General features: G+C 45.7%; 1 protein-coding gene across 4 annotated transcripts in view; it reads right to left on the bottom strand.

Annotated features, from left to right (window-relative positions):
- Window positions 1-19,750, bottom strand: part of SORL1 (sortilin related receptor 1) — a 173,081-nt gene that overhangs the window by 94,923 nt on the left and 58,408 nt on the right. For all 4 annotated transcript variants that reach the window (XM_045483206.1, XM_045483202.1, XM_045483203.1 and 1 more), the window contains exons 9-12: window positions 16,803-16,995; window positions 14,307-14,424; window positions 14,019-14,092; window positions 3,876-3,964 (exon numbers count right to left, since the gene is read on the bottom strand). In XM_045483206.1, the coding sequence (XP_045339162.1) occupies window positions 3,876-3,964; window positions 14,019-14,092; window positions 14,307-14,424; window positions 16,803-16,995 (474 nt within the window). The remainder of the gene's footprint in view (window positions 1-3,875; window positions 3,965-14,018; window positions 14,093-14,306; window positions 14,425-16,802; window positions 16,996-19,750) is intronic.

The following is a 19,750-nucleotide window of genomic DNA, read 5'->3' as shown; positions in this document are numbered from 1 at the left end:
ATCAAAACAAGACAAAACAAAAACCTAACTCTTACATTAAGCAATGTTCCAACCTCTGTCCCTACTGAAACTCTTACGAGAGTTCCTGTTGTTCCTGATGATGGCTTTCTTCCCCAAGGCTTTGTGTCAGGAAGCACCCTTTCGAAACAGGTCCTTCCCCTGGCCTCTCTTTGTAGCTGGCTCAGAGACATAACAGAGCCACAGTGGGCACAGGCAGCTCCTGAATGATGCCTCACTCGCCTCTGCATCCTCCGTACCTAGAACCGCGTCTGGTTCATTGCACGTGTTCAACAAATGTTCGCGTAATTGACGCGAAATGATTATCTAACAGAAATATGCTCGAGTTCCAGCTTGGGCCCTAACTACTGACAAGTCACATTATTTCCTTATGTGAAAAGTGAGGAAGGTAGGCTGGGCTAGCCCTGATGCCTCTGGGTTGCACATATCTGGGGGACCAACCCCCACCCCCTGCCACTCCTACTTGAGTTCCAGCCATTGCCATTTAGGCAGAGCACTGTGGGAGCGGTCCCCTCAGAGCCGCGCACCTGCCACAGTCCTGCACCCCTTCTGGTTTTATAAATCAGTAAAGAGGGGCGCCGGAGTGGCTCAGTTGGTTAAGCGTCCAACTTCCGCTCAGATCTCACAGTTCATGGGTTCGAGCCCCGTGTCAGGCTCTGTGCTGACAGCTTGGAGCCCGGAGCCTGCTTCGGATTCTGTGCCTTCCCCTCTCCCTGCCCCTCCCCTGCTCGTGCTCTGTCTCCCAAAAACAAACAAATGCTTAAATAAATCGGTAAAGAAATAGGCAACCTTGCAAGACTAAGTGTGCATGACCTATTTATTGAACAATCAAACACTGACTAAGCACCTGCTAGCCTTTACAGAATAGAAATACTGGGCAAAAGACCTTGTTAATGAGTTGAAAAAGTCAGGCATATAACGACAGGGTAACTAGCGAGGGACGTCCATATGTGATCAATGCCCAAATAATAAGACAGCCAATAAATGCCGCGAGACTCAAGGAGAGTGATCACGGTGGTCGGGGAGGCCAGACTTGAAGGGGCCCAACACATCGAGACCTGCAACAGAAATCCTCTGTTCGTGCTCACGTATCACAGTAAGTCCACACCGCAGTCTGAGGATATGAACTCACTCTAGTATTATTTCCTGCTTCTCTTCTGATGAAGCTGATGGCACAGAGTGACAGGTCAAAAGCAAAGAAGCAGGAGGAGCAGAAAACAAAACCAAACCACCACTACAACAAAAAACCCAAAAACCAAACCAAAACAAAACAAAAACCTCTGAAAGCAACATACTAGGTAAATGCCAGGTGGCTACAGAGATTTAGGCCAAGCTCAGCCTGATATTCGGGACACATGCACCTGTCACTAGGAGGCCTGAAAATATTCTCGTATTTGCAAGTGCTTTATCTGAGCCACCCATACAGATGCCTCCAAACAACCCGGAGCAATACAAAGGTGCCACAGTGCCCACCAACCCTCAAGTCCACAACCCCGCGGTCACTTTTAAGTGTCTGGGGAAGGCACGGTGATTTTCTGGCAGCAGGTTTATTTTCCTGACCGTGTGCCGCTCCTGCTGGTGCAGCAATGACACTGCGTTCCCGGAGCACGGGTGCACCGACAGATGGTGCGAGAGGACCAGAGGCACGCGAACGGCTTCCGTGAAGCCAGCCCGGAATGCAAATGGAATCTGCAGAGAAGTTAACCTAGGAGAACCAGAAACTGACTCTACGATCGGAATGCCACTCAAACGATGGCATGGGATGCACAGGAAGCCAAACTGTGCCCCCTACCATATGTCTCACACAGCAGTGCCCCAACCGTCACACCGTTTGTTGGCCTGGGGATCTTAGTCCTGGAGGATGGACTCCTTCCGAGTGAGGGGAAACATCTTATTTGTTTTTAGAGACTCAGTACCCGGCACGATTCAGGTTTGCTAAGCGCGTGAGATGCGAACTGATAATTGATGGATAAATAAATAAGTGGACGATTAGGTAAATAAATGGCAGCTCAAATGTGGGAAGCACAGCGCTCGGTGACTGTCCTCATGAGAGCAAACACCAATCGGAATGCGAATACAGTGCTGTGCACAAACAGGGCTTCTGGCTCTTGGCTCGAGAGAAGCAGCTGACCAGGGCCATACGGACTGGAGAACAGCCAGACGCCAGGACTTGGCTTCTCTCTGCTTCTTTGAGGCCAGGCTCCTCAGCACAGGGCAAATTCATCACAGGGGAAACCAGATGCTAAGACCTCTTTTTTCAAACCACCCACCTCTCTCTTGCTGCTGAACCCTGTTTCTAAAAGGAGCAAAGGAAAAGAAGGCTTTCTTCTTTGCATTAAACAAGATGATTAGTGAAGCCTCTCCACCTCCGTTAGTAATACATCTTGTGGGTTCAGCTCAAAACTGGGAGGGCGCCTGGGTGGCTCAGATGGTTAAGCGTCCAACTCTTCATTTTGGCCCAGGTCATGACCTCACGGTTTGTGGGTTCAAGCCCCGTGTCAGGCCCTGTGCTGACAGAGAGGAGCCTGCTTGGGATTCTCTGTCTCCCTCTCTCTCTGCCACTCCTCAATTAGCATGCGTGCATGTGTGCTCTAGCTCTCCCTTTCTCTCTCAAAATAAATAAACTTTCTTTTAATTTTTAACATTTATTTATTTTTGAGAGAGAGAGGGGGAGCATGAGCATGAGCAGGAGAGGGGCAGAGAGAGAGGGAGACACAGAGAGAGAGGGAGCTGTCAGCACAGAGCCCGATGCGGGGCTCGAACTCACAAACCACGAGATCATGACCTGAGCTGAAATCGGATACTCAACCAACTGAGCCACAGGCTCATTTTTTTAAAAAACAGGGAGAAGTGACAGCCCGTGTGCCCTGACGTAACGTTAACAAAACTAACTTTTGTCCTAACTCAGACAAAAATAATCAAAGTGGGGGCGCCTGGGTGGCGCAGTCGGTTAAGCGTCCGACTTCAGCCAGGTCACGATCTCGCGGTCCGGGAGTTCGAGCCCCGCGTCAGGCTCTGGGCTGATGGCTCAGAGCCTGGAGCCTGTTTCCGTTTCTGTGTCTCCCTCTCTCTCTCTGCCCCTACCCCGTTCATGCTCTGTCTCTCTCTGTCCCAAAAATAAATAAACATTGAAAAAAAAAATTTTTTTTTTAAATAATAAAAAAAAAAAAAATAATAATCAAAGTGGTTCCGATAAAAGCAGACTTACGCAGGCAGAGTTTACAGACCCTTGACATTTTTGCTTTTCAGAGCAATACATCTGCAAAGAGTACAGAATGCAATTTAACATGAGTACCAGTCCGGCCTGTCACTAACAGATGTGGGAATCCTCGGCAAGTTACCTTACCTTACTAAGCCTCAGTTTTCTCATTTATAACATGAAGCAGTTAACCCCAAATGTCCCTTCCAGGTCTGTTCCTATGAATCCCAAAACCCAAATGGATCACAGCAGAAGTCAACTGATTACCACGTAGAATGCATTCTGAAATGATTACTCAGGTACTATTATCATTTATCGACTGTTTTTATTATCACTCACTCTATGTCACACACAGAGCAAAGAAAGACAAGTTAAAGTCCCTAGTTAATTGTTTGGTCATTATTAATTTACATTTATAGAGAGCTGTCCTTTGTAGGCTCAATAAAATTATTTCATCTGTTCCTTATGATACCCCCTTGAGATAGGAAGGACAGATTATCATCCCCCTATTAGAAATGGGGGGTTATTACGCTGAGGTCATAAACTGTGCCGTCAACAATCTAGGGCTGTAAAGAGATAACCCGCTTATACTCACAGACTTAAATTTTGGGGAGTACAGCATAACGTTAAAAGAAAAAGCTTCATCGGAAACACTTACTTCAGCTCATTGGTTTCCATGCCCTGGGCGATGGCCATGATGATGCCGCCATGATCTCCCCAAGTATAGTAGTGAGGTCCAGGAAGTGCCTAAAGAGGAAAAGCCAGCGCTGATGCCACCGCTGTGGAGGTGACTGGGCAGAAACCATGCACGCCACACAGGCACACACATACACGGGCACACACATGAAAACGCAGCAGCAACACCAACCACTTGAATACAATGTTTTGGTTTTCAGGGCACATTCACATCCATTACTTCGTTTGCTCCACACGACCCTGGGATAGGACAGCAAGTTCTCATATCCTAATTTTTTTTTTTTTCGCAAATGAAGAAAGTAGGGTTCATATTAAAGGAGCTGACTATAAACAGTAGAGGCAGGAGTCAAACCCAAATCTACTCTCACCAACCAGAGATTAAAAATTAACCAACTGGAGGGGCGCCTGGGTGGCTCAGTCGGTTGAGCGTCCAACTGCGGCTCAGGTCACGATCTTGCGGTTTGTGAGTTCGAGCCCCGCGTCGGGCTCTGTGCTGACAGCTCAGGGCCTGGAGCCTGCTTCGGATTCTGTGTCTCCCTCTGTCTCTGTCCCTCCCCTGCTCACGTTCTGTCTCTCTCTTTCTCTCAAAAATAAATAAACATTTAAAAAAATTTAACAATTAACCAACTGGAGTTCGAATTCTACCGTAATTATATAAACCCACAGCAGTCCATCGTCCCTGCCAATTACAACTGAAAACTTTGAACAAGATACAAAAATCAGCTGCCCAAGGATGCTGAAAAGTAAACAAAATCAGGTGGCTTGTGTAGGGGACTTAAAAACCTGAGAAGCTACCACAAGGTTGGGGTTCCCTGGTATGGCTTTGCCCCAAGGGAAAGTCCCAGTCATGGAATACCTCAGTCCCAGATGGATGGCTAAACCTTCAGGAGAAACTGTTTCTGCTTAAGGAATCAGGAAACAAAGCCCCTACAGGCCTGGGAGAATGTGGATGAAATCCCAGAGGGGAAAGTGTCGAACAAGTAAATCCTCTAATTCTGTGTATATGAACTCATGCCCAACCCCTAAACCAAACATGTGTGCAGCAGGACCTAAACCAGCACAGCAAAGGTTTAGCGAACAGAACTGAGATTTTAACTGCCACCCTCAGAATACAAAAAGGAAGCTCAAGTCTGAATCTGAGCAGATTTACTACATGCTTAAACAAAAATATCGACATTCCTCCAGTAGATTTTATTCCATGCATCTCATTCACATGTCCAGCACACAATCCAAAATTACTCAACATGCAAGCATATCAATAAAACGTGTCCAATTCTCAAGGGAAAAGACAATCAACGGGGCCAACACCAAGATGATTCAAATGCCAGAATAACCGAAGACTTTAAATAACGATCATAACTCTGTCTCATGAGTTAAAGGAAAACACACTCGAAACGAACAAAAGGCATGAATTCTTCCCAGAGAAGTGGAAACTCTTTTTTAAGGAAAGAATTTTAGAACAGAAAAATATAACATCTGAAGTAACAAATTCACTAATGGGCTCAACAACAGAATGGAAATGACAGAGGAATTGGTGAACTTGGCAATAAATATAGAAGAGTAGAAATTATGTATCCTAAAGAGCACACCAGGGGCGCCTGGGTGGCTCAGTCGACTTTGGCTCAGGTCACGATCTCACATCTCGTGAGTTCGAGCCCTCTGGCAGGCTCTGTGCTGACAGCTCAGAACCTGGAGCCTGCTTCAGAATCTGTGTCTCCCTCTCTCTCTGCCCCTCCCAGCTCGCACTCTGTCTCTCTCTCAAAAATAAACAAACATAACAAACATTTTCAAATTAAAAAAAGAAAAACACACACACAAAAAGATTGAAAAGAAAAAAGCTCCACAGACAGGGAGGACAATAATAAAAGGTCTAAGCATGTGTAACTGGAGTCCAAGAATAACAGGAAAAAGGGACTAGAGCAGGGAAAAAAAAAACTGAGGAAATAATGGCTGAAACTTTCCCATATGTGGTGAAAAACATACATTCACATACTCAAGAACAGCATACCCACACAGGACAAACGCAAAGAAAACCACATCTAGATATATCACAAGAAAACTGCTAAAAACCAAAGATAAGGAAAAAAATATTGAAGCATTTACACAAAATGACGCATTGCATACAGGAAACTGGAAACTAAAATGACCACAGATTTGTCATAAGAAACCAGGGAGGCAAGAAGATAGTAGCACGTCCTTAAAGCACTGAGAGAAAATTACTGTCAAACCAGAATTCTATATCCAGCACACATATCCTCCAGGAAGGAAAGCGAAATACAGAGATTCTCAAATGAAGCAAAACCAAGAAAATGCGTAGCCAATAGGTCTGCTCAACAAAAAATGCTAAAGGAGTTTCTTGAGGCCATAGGGAAACCTATCAGGGGCTTACAGGGATTCTCAGGAATGAAGAAAGGGCAAAAGAAATAACCTGGGTAAATATGAGAGACTGTTTTTTTCCCCCTTGAACTCTTTAAAACTGGCATTAAAACTGGTATTTAAAAACAGGTAAAGCAAAACATAAGCAAAAACACTGTCTTATAGTGTTTTAATGTATATGGATGGGATACACAGAATAATAACAAAAAGGTCAGGAAAAGAGAAAGGGACTTACGTGCTTGCAAGGTTTCTAAATTTTAGGTTAGGTGTAACATTATGTTAAGAGCAATGTTAATTCAAAAAAGACCATGAAAGATTAAATATACGTGTTGTCATCCTCAGAGTAACCGCTAAAAAAATACAAAGAGAGGCACCTGGGTGGCTCAGTTGGTTAAGAAACCGACTCTTGCTTTTGGCTCAGGTCATTATCTCATGGTTCCTGGGTTCAAGCCCCACGTCAGGCTCCACACTAATAGGGTGGGGCCTGCTTGGGATTCTATCTATCCCTCTCTCTCTGCCCCTCCCATGTTCTCTCAAAATGAATAAATTATTTAAAAAATATAAAGAAATATAATAAAAAAGACCATACCTAAATAAAAGTAGAATGCCAAAACTATCTAAATAATATTAAAAAGGCAGTAAAGGAAGAACAGAGGAATAAAAAATAAAGATCATATATACATATATAAAATCCTGGACCTAAATCCAACTATATCAATAATTATGTTAAATGGTAACAGTCTTGGGCACCTGGGTGGCTCAGTCGGTTAAGCTCAGGTCTTGATCTCAGGGTCATGAGTTCAAGATCTGCATTGGGTTCCACACCCAATAAACAAAATAAGTAAATAAATAAAATGGTGAATTTTATGGTATGTGAATTACATCTCAACTTTAAAGGGGAACATTAAAAAATATTCTGAACTGAGTGACAGCAAAATTATAACATCTCTAAAATTTGTGGCCGTAGCTAACACAGTATTTAGAGGAAAACTTACAGCTTTAAATGTTTCTATTAGGAAAAACATCTAAAATCAGTGACCTAAAGTTACACCAAAAAAACTACCAGAAGAAAAGCAAAGTAAATCCAAAGTAAATAACGTTAAAGACAATACTAAAGAGCAGAAGTCAACAAAAGAAAGAACAGAGACAAAACCAAAAGCATGTTCTTTAAAACGATCAATAATATTGACAAACCAGTAACTAAACTAATAAAAGCAAAATAGAAAAAAAAAAACACACAAATTATCAATATCAGGAATGAAAACAGGTTATCACCACAGATCCTATAGACATTAAAAAAAATTAAAAAATACCTTGAGTCATTTTAACCCAATAAATTCAATAACTTAGATGAAACTCACCAAGACAGACACAAGTCGTAGAAAATCTGAATAGTTCTCTATCTGCCAGAGAAACTGAATTTCTAACCAAAACATTCCCAAGAAGACTCCCAAGAATAAAAATGTGCTACTAAAAATAAATTTGAAAAAAATTAAAAAAATAAAAAATAATTTAAAAAAACAGAAAAAAAGTGAAAATACATTCACTGGTTAATTATTCAAGAAAAAAAATAACACCACTTTTACATAAAAGAGGAACCACTGCTCAACTTGTTCTATGACACCAGCCCAACCCTAACACCAAAACTTGAAAGGACATTACAAAAAAAAAAAAAAAAAAAAAAGCAGACCAATATCTCTCTCATGAATAATGTAAAAATCTGTAACAAAGTATTAGCGACTCAAACCTAACCTTATATAATAAGGATAATATATCGGGGCACCTGGGTGGCTCAGTTGGTTGAGCGTCTGACTTTGGCTCAGGTCATGATCTCACGATTCGTTAGTTCGACCCCCCGCGTCAGGCTCTGTGCGGGTAGCTCGGAGCCTGGAGCCTGCTTCGGATTCTGTGTCTCACTCTCTCTCTCTCTCTGCCCCTCCCCAGCTTGCACTCTGTCTCTCCCTCTCTCAAAAATAAATGAACATTAAAAAAAATTTTTAATCAGGATAATATATCATAATTAAATCGAGTTTATCCCAGTAATTCGAGATTAGTATAATAGTCAAGAATCAAACAATGTAAATACCATATCATACATGTGATGGTACGATAATGAAAAAAATTGCGTACTTTGGTCTTCATTCCCAGCTCCTGGTCAGAGCTCTTAAAAACCTTGTAACTTCCTGACTGATGGGAGTGATGTGTATCTTATATATCCTATATCCCTTAGAACTTCCTAGATGATAGGAGAGTCCTTTGTTCTAATAAGGTGACTCTCGGTGGACCCCTGGACAGTACCAGGGCTGGCTACCAGAAAAGCTAAACACGATTAGAAGCCTGAAACTTTCAGCCCCACCCCATCCCCTGGGGAAAGGACAGAGGGCTGGAGAGTCTAAGTTCATAATCAATCATGCCTAAATGATGAAGCCACCATTAAAAAAAAAACATCCCTGGGGCTCCTGGGTGGCTCAGTCAGTTGAGTATCCGACTCAGGTCACGATCTTGCAGTCCATGAGTTGGGAGCCCCACGTCGGGTTCTGTGCTCACAGCTCGGAGCCTGGGGCCTGTTTCAGATTCTGTGTCTCCCTCTCTCTCTGCCCCTCCCCCGCTCATGCTTGCTCATGCGCGTGCGCGCGCTCTCTCTCGCTCTCTCTGTCTCAAAAATAAATGTTAAAAAAAAAACAATTTTTTTAACAAAAATAAAAATTAAAAAATCCCCTTAACTGAAAGATGTGAAGAGCTCCCAGGTTGATGGAGACATCCACCTGCTGGGAGGCTGGCACATCTCACCTCCATGAGGACAGAAGCTCCTAGCTCAGGACCCTTCTGGACCTCGCCCTATGTACCTCTTCATCCAGCTACTCATCTATAGCCTTTGTAATATCCTGCATAATAAACTGATGGACGTAAGTAAATATTTCCTTGAATTCTGTCAGCCATTCTAGCAAATTATGGAACCCAAGAAGCTTGCGGGGCTGGGAGGGGGGGGGGATTCATAGGAACGTCCTATTTATAAGCTGCTCAGTCAGAAGAATAAGTGACAACCTGTACCTTGCAATTAGCATGAGAGGTGAAGTGGGGTGGGGCTCAGTCTCACGAGACTGAACCCTTAACCTGTGGGGTCTGTGCTGACTCCAGCTAGCTGGAGTGTAGGACTCAAGTGTAGGACATGACTCAAGTGTAGGACATCCAGTTGGTGTCCAGAGAATTGGAGAATTGCTCCTTGTGAGGGGAAACTCCCCCAACATTGGGTGTCACCAGTATTCTGAGGGGCGCCTGGGTGGCTCAATCAGTTAAGCATCCGACTCTTGAATTCCGTTCGACAATTAAGTAATGGCTCCAGGGCTATCCCAGCCCACAGCCTGTGCTGCCCCTGCTCCGTCTTGCCACTTCATCTTCTCCCATAAACCCACCCACTCATGCAGATTCTGTAGGACAAGGAGGGGTGGCGGGTGCTCAGGAGACTGGCCCTAGACCCGGTCCAGCCACCGTGCGGGGGCCTCAGTCTCATCATCGATGCTGACACATAAGGACCCTGGTCAGCTCTGACAGGCTGTCATTTTATAATTCTAAATCAACTACCCAACTTCAGATGGGGAAAACCTCAGCTCCAAAGGGCACAGAAGATTTATCCAGGCTCACAAAGAAAAGGTCCCAGGACCTCCCAGACTCATCTAACTTTCTCGACAGTCAGGAGTAACATCTATCAGCCAACAATACATGGTGTCCACTATAATCATCAAAAAAAAAAAAAAGAAAAAAGAAAAAAAAAAGGCAAGTGGGACACGTGGGTGGCTCAGTTGGTTAAGCGTCTGACTTTGGCTCGGGTCATGATCTCATGGTTCATGGAGTTCAAGCCCAGCATCGGGCTCTCTGCTGTCAGCAAAGAGCCTGCCTCAGATCCTCTGCCTCCCTCCCTCTGGCCCTCCCCAGCTCACGCGTGATGATCTCTCTGTCTCTAAAAAATAACAAAAACATTTTTAAAAAATTTTTTAATTAAAACAAACTAAAGTAAAACAGGTACAAGATGTGAACACTGCACAGCATGATTTTTAAATAGCCAATGAGCATATGAGAAGAAGCTCAGCATCATTAGTCACCAAGCAAAGGCCAATTAAGACCACGATGAGGGGGATGCCTGGGTGGCTCAGTCAGACTGAGCCTGACTCTTGATTTTGGCTCAGGTTACGATCTCATGGTTCATGGGTTCAAGCCCGCATCGGACTCTGTGCTGACAGCATGGAGACTGTTTGGGATTCTGTCTCTCCCCCTCTCTCTGCCCCTCACCTGCTATGCTCTCTCTCTCTCAAAATAAATTTTAGAAAATAAATTAAATTAAAAAAAATTTTTAAACACACCATGAGGGGTGCTGGGTGGTTCCATTGGTTAAGTGGCCAACTCTTGATTTCAGCTCAGGCCATACATAGTCTGACAGTTTGAGCCCCAAAGAGGACTCTGCATTGAAAGCAAGGAGCCTGCTTGGAATGCCCTCCCTCTCTCTCTGCCCCTACCCTGCTCACGCTCTCTCTCTCTCTCTCCCTCTCTCAAAACTAAATAAACATTTTTTAAAAACCGTGATGAGGGGCGCCTGGGTGGCGCAGTCGGTTAAGCGTCCGACTTCAGCCAGGTCACGATCTCGCGGTCCGTGAGTTCAAGCCCCGCGTCAGGCTCTGGGCTGATGGCTCAGAGCCTGGAGCCTGTTTCCGATTCTGTGTCTCCCTCTCTCTCTGCCCCTCCCCCGTTCATGCTCTGTCTCTCTCTGTCCCAAAAATAAATAAACGTTGAAAAAAAAAAAATTAAAAAAAAATAAAATAAAATAAAATAAAAACCGTGATGAGACATCACTGCATACTCATCACACTGTCTAAAATTAAAAAGACTGACCATACCAACTGTTGGCGTGGACCTGAAGCATTCAGAACTCGCACACACTGTTGGTCGAAATGTAAAATGCTACATCCACTTGGGAAAACAATTTGGTAATTCCTTAAAAAGTTAAACTTAAGACCCACTAAGCTGTCCGGTCATTCCATTCTGAGGTATCAGCCCGGAAGAAATAGAAATATGTAGCTAAAAAAAAAAAAAAAAAGCACGTAATCAAATGTTATAACCGCTATAATTTATAATCGGCAAAAACTGTAATGCCCATCAACAGACGAATGGATAAACAAATTGTAGAATACCCCTACGGTGGGACGCTAATCAACAACAAAACGGGAAAGAGCCCCTGATACATGAAACTGCATGAATACACCTCAAAATCACCATGACGAGGGACAGAAGCCAGGCAGACGGGTGGCATATTATGAATCCATTTATATAAAATTCTAGAAAACGCTAACTAATAATCTGGCAGGGACGAGGTCAAGAGAAGGATGGACTGACTGCGAAGGGGGAAGAAAGATACTTTGGGGAGGGACAGAAACGCTTGTTGTCTTAACGGTGGGGTCGGCGACGGTTTAGGGATGATGACCAATTCTGATCAAACCGTACCCTTTCCTATGCAGAGTTTACTGTCCTCAACAAATAAAGGTAAGGAAAGACGGCACAGAAAAGAACTCGGGATCGGGGAATTTACGCTACTCATGAGTACCGGGAGGGGAATCACCAATTTTCTGGGCAACCTCTACCCACCGCATCTCTATCTCACACTTCCCCTGTCACCACCCATGCCCTTCAAACCCCCAGACTGTCCCATGCGAACACCGCCTGAGCGCACTCAGATGCCTGCTCGCACAGACGCAGTCTCCACCCTCCTCTCCCCTCCTTCCAAAAATAAGATCCCTTGTGCGATGGCTGCTCTTGGTGGGCATGAAGCATGCCTGGCAGGAGGCACAAGAGTGGCCCCAGCATTAGCCGGATGACACTGCTTCACTGGAGAAGGAACAAGCCACTGCTTTCTACCCTGAAGGAGAGCACTCGCAGATGTTCAAATCCCAGAGGACACCGACATCAGAAGGTCCAAAACAAACCACGAGCCTATCCGCTGAGGACAGAACACCCCGTTTCAAAAGGAAGGTCTGGCTCCCCAGAAGAGGAAAGCCAGCTGTTTAATCCTTCCCAAGGGGGCGGCGCAAGGATGCCCCCCACACTCCAAACTGTTCACGCTTTTTGACTCCTGGGCCTGAACGACATCTTTCACCCGAACACGGAGTTATGTTCTCCACCATCCTGGATGGTTCTTTATTTACGCGCACACACAACGTCTCGGTCCCAGATCCCTCAGCCTGAAGGATGGTAAGCCCTACCTCGTAGGAGAGAGGTGCTAGGTCTCTGTAAACTGTACAGAAGCCAAACAAACGTCGGGTATTATTAATGCTTCACATAGTACATATTTAAATATAAATGTGTACAGGGCGCCTGCGTGGCTCAGACATTAAGCATCTGACTTAGGCTCAGGTCATGATCTCATGGTTTGTGAGTTCAAGTCCCACATCAAGTGAGCTCAAGCCCCTCATTGGATAAACACGAGCCCCACTTTGGGTGAGCCCTGCCTTTCTCTCTCTCTCTCTCTCTCTCTCTCTCTCTCTCTCTCTCTCATTCCCTCTGCCCCTCCTGGGATTCTCTCTCTCTCTCTCTCTCTCTCTCTCTGCCCCAGTCTCCCCCTGGATCACTTGCACCCTCTCTCTCTCGCTCAAAGAAAAAGCAATAAAAATAAATAAAGAAGTAAATATGAACGTGTACATATCACATTCCCCAATAAGAAGCACCGTGAGGATGCTGGCTCTTCTGAGAACGCTACATCCCTCCTGACATCATGCGGGACATACTCAGTTAAATTCTTGCCCAGTAGTCTGTTGCGATCTCCTGGTGGCTCCCCACACGGGCAGGAGAGTGCCCCTGAAAGCCACCCCTTGGCATGGGAGGCTGCTGAAAGCGTTGTTTTTCGTTTTTTTTTTTTTTTTTTAAACAGGTTTGGCAATTCTCTAATGTCCAAGGCTGGATGAATATTTTGGGACTATAAAGCGAGTTCTACTTTCAGAACTGGTATGATCAGTGCCTAAGGACCCAAAGTAGCTCTACGAACTTAAGGTAAAAACAGTCTTCTGTGGCACCTGGGTGGCTCAGTCGATTGAGCGACTCACTTCGGCTCAGGTCACGCTCTCCCAGTTCTCGGGTTCAAGCCCTGCGTCGGGCTCGGTGCTGAGAGCCCAGAGCTTGGAACCTGCTTCGGATTCTGTGTCTCCCTCTCTCTCTCTCTGCCCCTCCCTCGCTTGCACTCTCTCTCTCTCAAAAATAAACAAACATTTTTAAAAAGTTTTAATGAAAAAAAGATACAAAAATAAATAAAACAGCCAGCTTCACACCAGATACCACTACGACCACACCGTCCTTTGCTGACAGGGTCTGCAAACGTTATGCTGAGTACCCGCCCCATGCCAGGCCCTGCAAACTGGGCATTGCTTTGTCCTCTTGGGATATTTAGTTACATTTACAAGGCAGGGGGAAGAAAAGGTCTGTTTTTGATTCAAAGGGCTATCTTTCGGCAAAATCGCGAGCCCCCATTACAAGGTGTGGACACAAGTCAGCGCAGCGGGCGCTCATGTGTGGCTCTGGGTTCCCCTCTTTATTTCATAGTCATACTTGGTGCCATTGACCTCCACCTGAGGCCACAAGTGTTCCTGAAATGCTGAGGCCCAATCGTGTTCTCAGACAAACAAGAACACGGGCTGAGGCTGGGGGCAGGGTTGGGGTCGGGGGGTGGGGGGGGGGAGAGGGTGGAGCTGACCTCTCGCCATCGGGCTCCGGCACTGCTGGAGATGTACACGTTCGTCTTGCTTGCCAAGTTCTTTCCCACTGACCCTGAAATGCAAGAGGAATAATGACTTTCAATTTCAAGAATAGGTCAGATACCCGCCTTTGCCCAGCTAGGAATCCGAAGTGGTATTTAGCGACTGAGAACGTCTCAAAACCACAAACGGCACCTGCCACTGCAGGTGTCCGTGGTCACCGCGTACTCAGCTGCGTGTAACCAAAGAGCTCAGGGCCTCAGTGAGAAGCAGCAAAGCAGACCTACCAGTGGCAATGATGAGCCCGGGAGCGGACTCCTTGGACAGGATGGGCATCCTCCGGAGCTGAAGGTTGAGCAGCTGGCTGAGCCGCTGGGCCAGGTGGAGGGAACAGCCCTGGGCGAGCTACGGGACACAAGTTCCAGACCCCATCAGCACGTGACAGGATGCCTCCCGCTCCCCCAAAACACGGAGGCCCGTGTGAGGACACTGCAGCCACACACAGCGAAAAGGGAATCTGGCCCAGAGGAAACCAGAACTCACGCCCCAGCTGTCCCCACACCATCCCCCCTCCCACCCCAGGTGGATGCGATTATCCGAACCACACAAATGCCTCCCGCTGAAGAAAAGAGAAAAATAAAATTAAAACATTCCTTCGGAGACTCTCGGAGAATGGCCATTAGAAATCAGTGTCAACTCAAATAGATCGAAAGCTATCACTCCCTCTAGATTGCCCAGAGATAACTCTCACGTGATTTGGGACCGAAGAGAAATGAAATGATTTCAGGGCACTCGTCGTTTAAGTCAGGAGAGATCAATTGCAAATAGGATTTACGCAACGCCGTCAGAGGAAACACCAAGGATCAGAAGTCATAAAGCTCCCAGATGTACAACACATGAGATCTAAAAATCCACATGAAAACAATTGTGATGCAGTCTGCATTCGTCCAAAGAACCAGCCCTGCGATGAACGTCCACTGCAAAACGAGTTACTCAAACTCGCCTCCACCCCTTCACATTCGGATTTTAATAGTTCTGCAAACAAAGCCGTTTGCTGTGTGGTCAGGCCTGGTTCCCTTGGCCAGAATGTGCTGGTCGAATGTCATTCGGCCACGTCTGGTGTTCTAGACGGGGTAACTCTTGGGTGCGCTCACGTTAATAGGTAAAAGTTGACATGGTCTGCAAGATACGCTGGTTTTTATAAAAAAAAGGATCTAACAAACGTCCACCTTGCTGGCATCGCAGTTTCGCAAATGAAAACTGGAGCAAGTTAGGCTGGGTCTCAAAGAAAGATGTGCCGACCAACCTGTTCTTTGACCACCGAAACTCACAAACAGAAACGAAAAGCTCGACCGACTGTTGTACAACTCATAACTAAACAGATCAGTCAGGGGAATAAGCTGAGTTTCAACAACACCATTAATTCTATACAGCTAGGGCTCAGACCCCCAGCGGACACTCAAAAGCAGCCCACCCCCATCCACACAGACTCACGAAACACTCCCCAAATCTAGAAGACACTCCTGAATAAAGAACCACCTGTATGTTTGTCTCTTATCTACTTCTATCCTGCCTCTTCCCCAAGTGAGACTCCATGCGGTAAGCCGAAACCTGTTGCCAAATAGGGAAGAGTAACCGAGAAGCCTGGGGAAAGCAAGAGCCTCCAAAACAAATTTCCCAATGGCCACAGATACAGCATACAGTAGAGTCGACACAATCGTGGACAAACAAAATTCAAAAACCCAAAAGACCAGGTGACTGTCTAACTCTTACGGTTTTTCCGAGAACTGCTGCCACTCGAGTTTTTCTGAGTTCCTTCCGCCCACCTACTTTATATACCCCAGATCCCTTGTACAAGGCGAAAGTGGAGGTGTGGGATGTCACCTAAGGCCAAGGAAGTCAAAGCCAAGAACGCACTGTTCTTCCAAGGGACATGAAAGGAGCCACCTAGGGGAGGGGGAACCCTTTAGTGAGACCAACTAATACCTTTCATATTCTCAGCTTTTCAGATGGAGCCACTGATTGGGAAAATTGTAGAATCCTAAATTCTATTCAAGAAAGCATTTTTTTTTTCAAGTTCCACATCAATGTGGGACTTTAAATGTCAGAGTTTCCAAAACTTTTCTGGTTCACAACATAGTTAGTATCCCCACGAATTTTTTATAGCAGCCTCAGGCCAGAAGAAATACCAACACTTGTTTTTTAAGTAGTTAAGGCCAAGCAACTTAAATAAGTATACATGTTCTAATAACTTAGTAGCAGCTCAAAAAAATATATACATATACATACGTATATATACATGTACACACACACATATATATACACACACACATATATACATATACACAGAAAGAGAAAGAGAAAGAAAACAAAATTTCTATTTCATTCTTAAATAACCACATTTGCTTAATACGGGATATGTGCCCCTGATAGGTACTACGTAACCTCTCAAAGTTTAGAATCATACCAATGTCATTTCCTGCTCCACCCTGATTTTCCCACTTGCTAGAAAATCCAGCTTCACCAAGGAACGATGCCTCCCAAAGAAATACAGCATGAAGTAATGTTGAAACTAGGAACTAACTCAAAACAGTATTTCACAGGGTGACGAACAAATATCAGGTGTCCTGTGTTTCCCTTAAAAACTTAAAAACATCCCAGGTGCCCCTGGGAGTTCACCACGGCAGCCCTGGGTGCCTGGGTGCTGAGTTTGGGAACTGTAAGGGCAGATCGCCACATAAAAATTTGTATTAAAAGCCCAAACAAGATGAAAGCTTCGATACCTCACAATTGATTTTTTCTCCATATCCTGTGAAGGCTGGAGCCTGAAGAAATTCCCAGGTGCCCCCTTTGTCAAAGGTGATGACCGATCTCATGTTCTCCTCATTCATAGAACCGTTAATCAGAGTAGCAATGTAGACTCCTTGTAACCCTTCCACTCGGTGGAAGTCAGCAAATGGCTCATTTGCAAAATACCTGCGTAAGAGAAAATAAACAGCTGCGAACCAGAATTGACATTTCCTTGGTATGTTTTTATTGTAAATAACATAAAACTTAGCCGTTTTAAAGGACAGAACTCAATGGCATGAAGTACACTTGCAACGTTATGTTGTACCAGCATCACTATCTGGTCCCAGAACCTTTCCAGCATCTCAGAAAGAAACCCCATACCCATTGGCAAGCATCCCCCGTCTCCTTCCCATCCCAGGTCCTGGCAAGCCCTCGCCACTAGTTAGTTTTCCTCTCTCCAGGTTTGCCTATTCTGGATGTTTCATTATCATCGGAATCGTGCAACATGTGGCCTTTTTTATGGTTACTTTCCCATGTTTTCAACATTCGCCCATATTGTAGCACGTAACAGCACCCCGTCCCTTGTCACAGTTGAATAATCTGTTGGTTTTTTTGTTTTTTGTTTTTTTAATGTGACTGTTTTTTAACCTTGAAGGCCAGGATGCTGATCCCCTCGGTAGGGAGTTCAGAATGCTGAGTACAACGCAGAAAGCTGATGAAAGGGTCCCACCCAGTTCTTCACTAACAAATTCACCGCAAATCCTTCAGTGAGCCTCGGCCAACGGGAAACAATAAGCTGGTCTTGCCAGACGCTAACAGAAGAGCTGGGGCTTTACCCCAATCTGCAGGAATACGGTGTTACAGATTACACAGCCTTACACTTTCAACTAATTATCCAACACGCTGATCGGACAGAAGCCCATAGGGTTTCTGTCAGAAAGCAGAGCAGAATCCCTACCCAAGGAGGCCATATGCAGAGCGAGGATGGTTCTAGAAACTTGAGGTTCTACTTGGTAACAGCGATGCAGAGAATAAGCCCTCCCAGGCCTGAACTGCCATGCTAGGACATTGATTTCACTGGAAAGCAGTTCTGCACTGAAATGGTACCACAGGATTCAAATGCGACAGATCGCGGAGAAGCGCTAACCAGACTTCACACGTGGCTTTCAAAACTGGAAGTGTGCCCTTTATTTAGAAGGGTTCTGAGCCACTGGGCTTTGTTTAAACACAAAACAAAACAAAACACAGAAGTGCTTTCTTCCATGATCTGCTGTATAAATCTTGAGCTGGTTGGGTGCTTGGCCTCCTCAGACAGAAAGAAGCAAGCTCCAGGCTCTGAGGCAGACGAGGACATTTTTGAAAAAATTTTTTTTAATGTTTATTCATTTTTGAGAGACAGAGAGAGAGAGAGTGTGAGCGGGGGAGGGGCAGAGAGAGAGAGAGAGAGAGAGAGAGAGAGAGAGGGGAGAGAGAGAGAATCCGAAGCAGACTCTGAGCGGTCAGCACAGAGCCCCATCCAGGACTCGAACTCCCTGGTCGTGAGATCATGACCTGAGCCCAAGTGGGACGCTTAACCGACTGAGCCACCAGGCGCCCCTGAAAAAGAACATTTTTAAAAAGCACTGACAAAGCTACCTCAGGGGGAGAGACGGAGCACAATCCTAAGTAAGATACGGGCGTTGAGACCACATATTCTGACATGTGGTTTCCTTAGGTCTACTGGAGTTACGTTTTGGTTGCTGCTTCGGAAATCGGTTCAAGATCTCTCATCTACCTGCTCTCGGTTTGCCTCAGCAATACGGTGTTGGATTCCATCATCATGAAGCTGCCACCGTCAGCCCCACTGGCTTCCTTCACGCATACGGGAGGTCTGGGTTTCTCTCATCAAAAGAGCCCTGCTTGTTCCCTCTGGTCATTCCCCTGGAATTTTTGGCTCTTGGATCCAAGCAGAAACCTGTCCTCTGTGCCTCACACGCTCCCCAGACTGTCCTGTCGGCTCCCCTTTGGCCCTGCGACAACTCACCTCTCCCCGAGCGCCCTCTGTTCATCCATTTTCCTACATTTCTTCTCGTTAGCCCTCACGACAGCAACTGCCCCTGCTCCCCGGCCACGCACCAGGGCCACTCGACCACCCTCCCTGCAGAACCCAAGGCCACCTCGCCCTCATCTGACGTTCTCCTCAGTTGCTCCCCACCAGGCCTGACATCTCCTCTCCACACCTGGTCCTCCACCCAGACATCACTTTCCATGACATTTCTGCCCTGCCCATCCCCCCAGTGCCAGGGTCACCCCGTTAGGAACTCCTTCTCCAGTTCTCAAAGCAAGTTAGGATCGGTTCTTTGGCACTTTTCCTATTGCGTTCAAAGAACAACTCATTTCAAATACCACGGAAGTGCAGTGTTTTGTTTTCCTTTGTGTTGTGCTGTTTTTCTTAATCAGCCTGCCCACCTAATCCGCTCACTCACCCTTAGCCCATTTCATCTTGCTGAGATGGAGAAGTGGGTGACAAAACTGGACTCAAAGGAGCTTCTCTGAAGATCTCCAGTCATGAGATAAAAATCTGAGGAGAGGGGCGCCTGGGTGGCGCAGTCGGTTAAGCGTCCGACTTCAGCCAGGTCACGATCTCGCGGTCCGTGAGTTCGAGCCCCACGTCAGGCTCTGGGCGGATGGCTCAGAGCCTGGAGCCTGTTTCCGATTCTGTGTCTCCCTTTCTCTCTGCCCCTCCCCCGTTCATGCTCTGTCTCTCTCTGTCCCAAAAATAAATAAACTTTAAAAAAAAAAAAAAAAATCTGAGGAGAGCGACCAGAAGGCTGAGCCTGTGTTGGTCTGTGAGTGTACACATAAATCTGTTTCCAATTTCCGAACTGGATCGTATGCTCAGGCAGGGCGGTAGTGACCTTTGTGACCAAATAAAGGACCGTGCGTGTATATGACAGGGACA

Source organism: Leopardus geoffroyi, chromosome D1 (assembly GCF_018350155.1).
Source record: "Leopardus geoffroyi isolate Oge1 chromosome D1, O.geoffroyi_Oge1_pat1.0, whole genome shotgun sequence".
Classification (NCBI taxonomy): Eukaryota; Metazoa; Chordata; class Mammalia; order Carnivora; family Felidae; genus Leopardus; species Leopardus geoffroyi.
The sequence above is the reverse complement of the archived record's forward strand: the minus strand, read 5'-3'. Positions and strand labels throughout refer to the sequence as shown.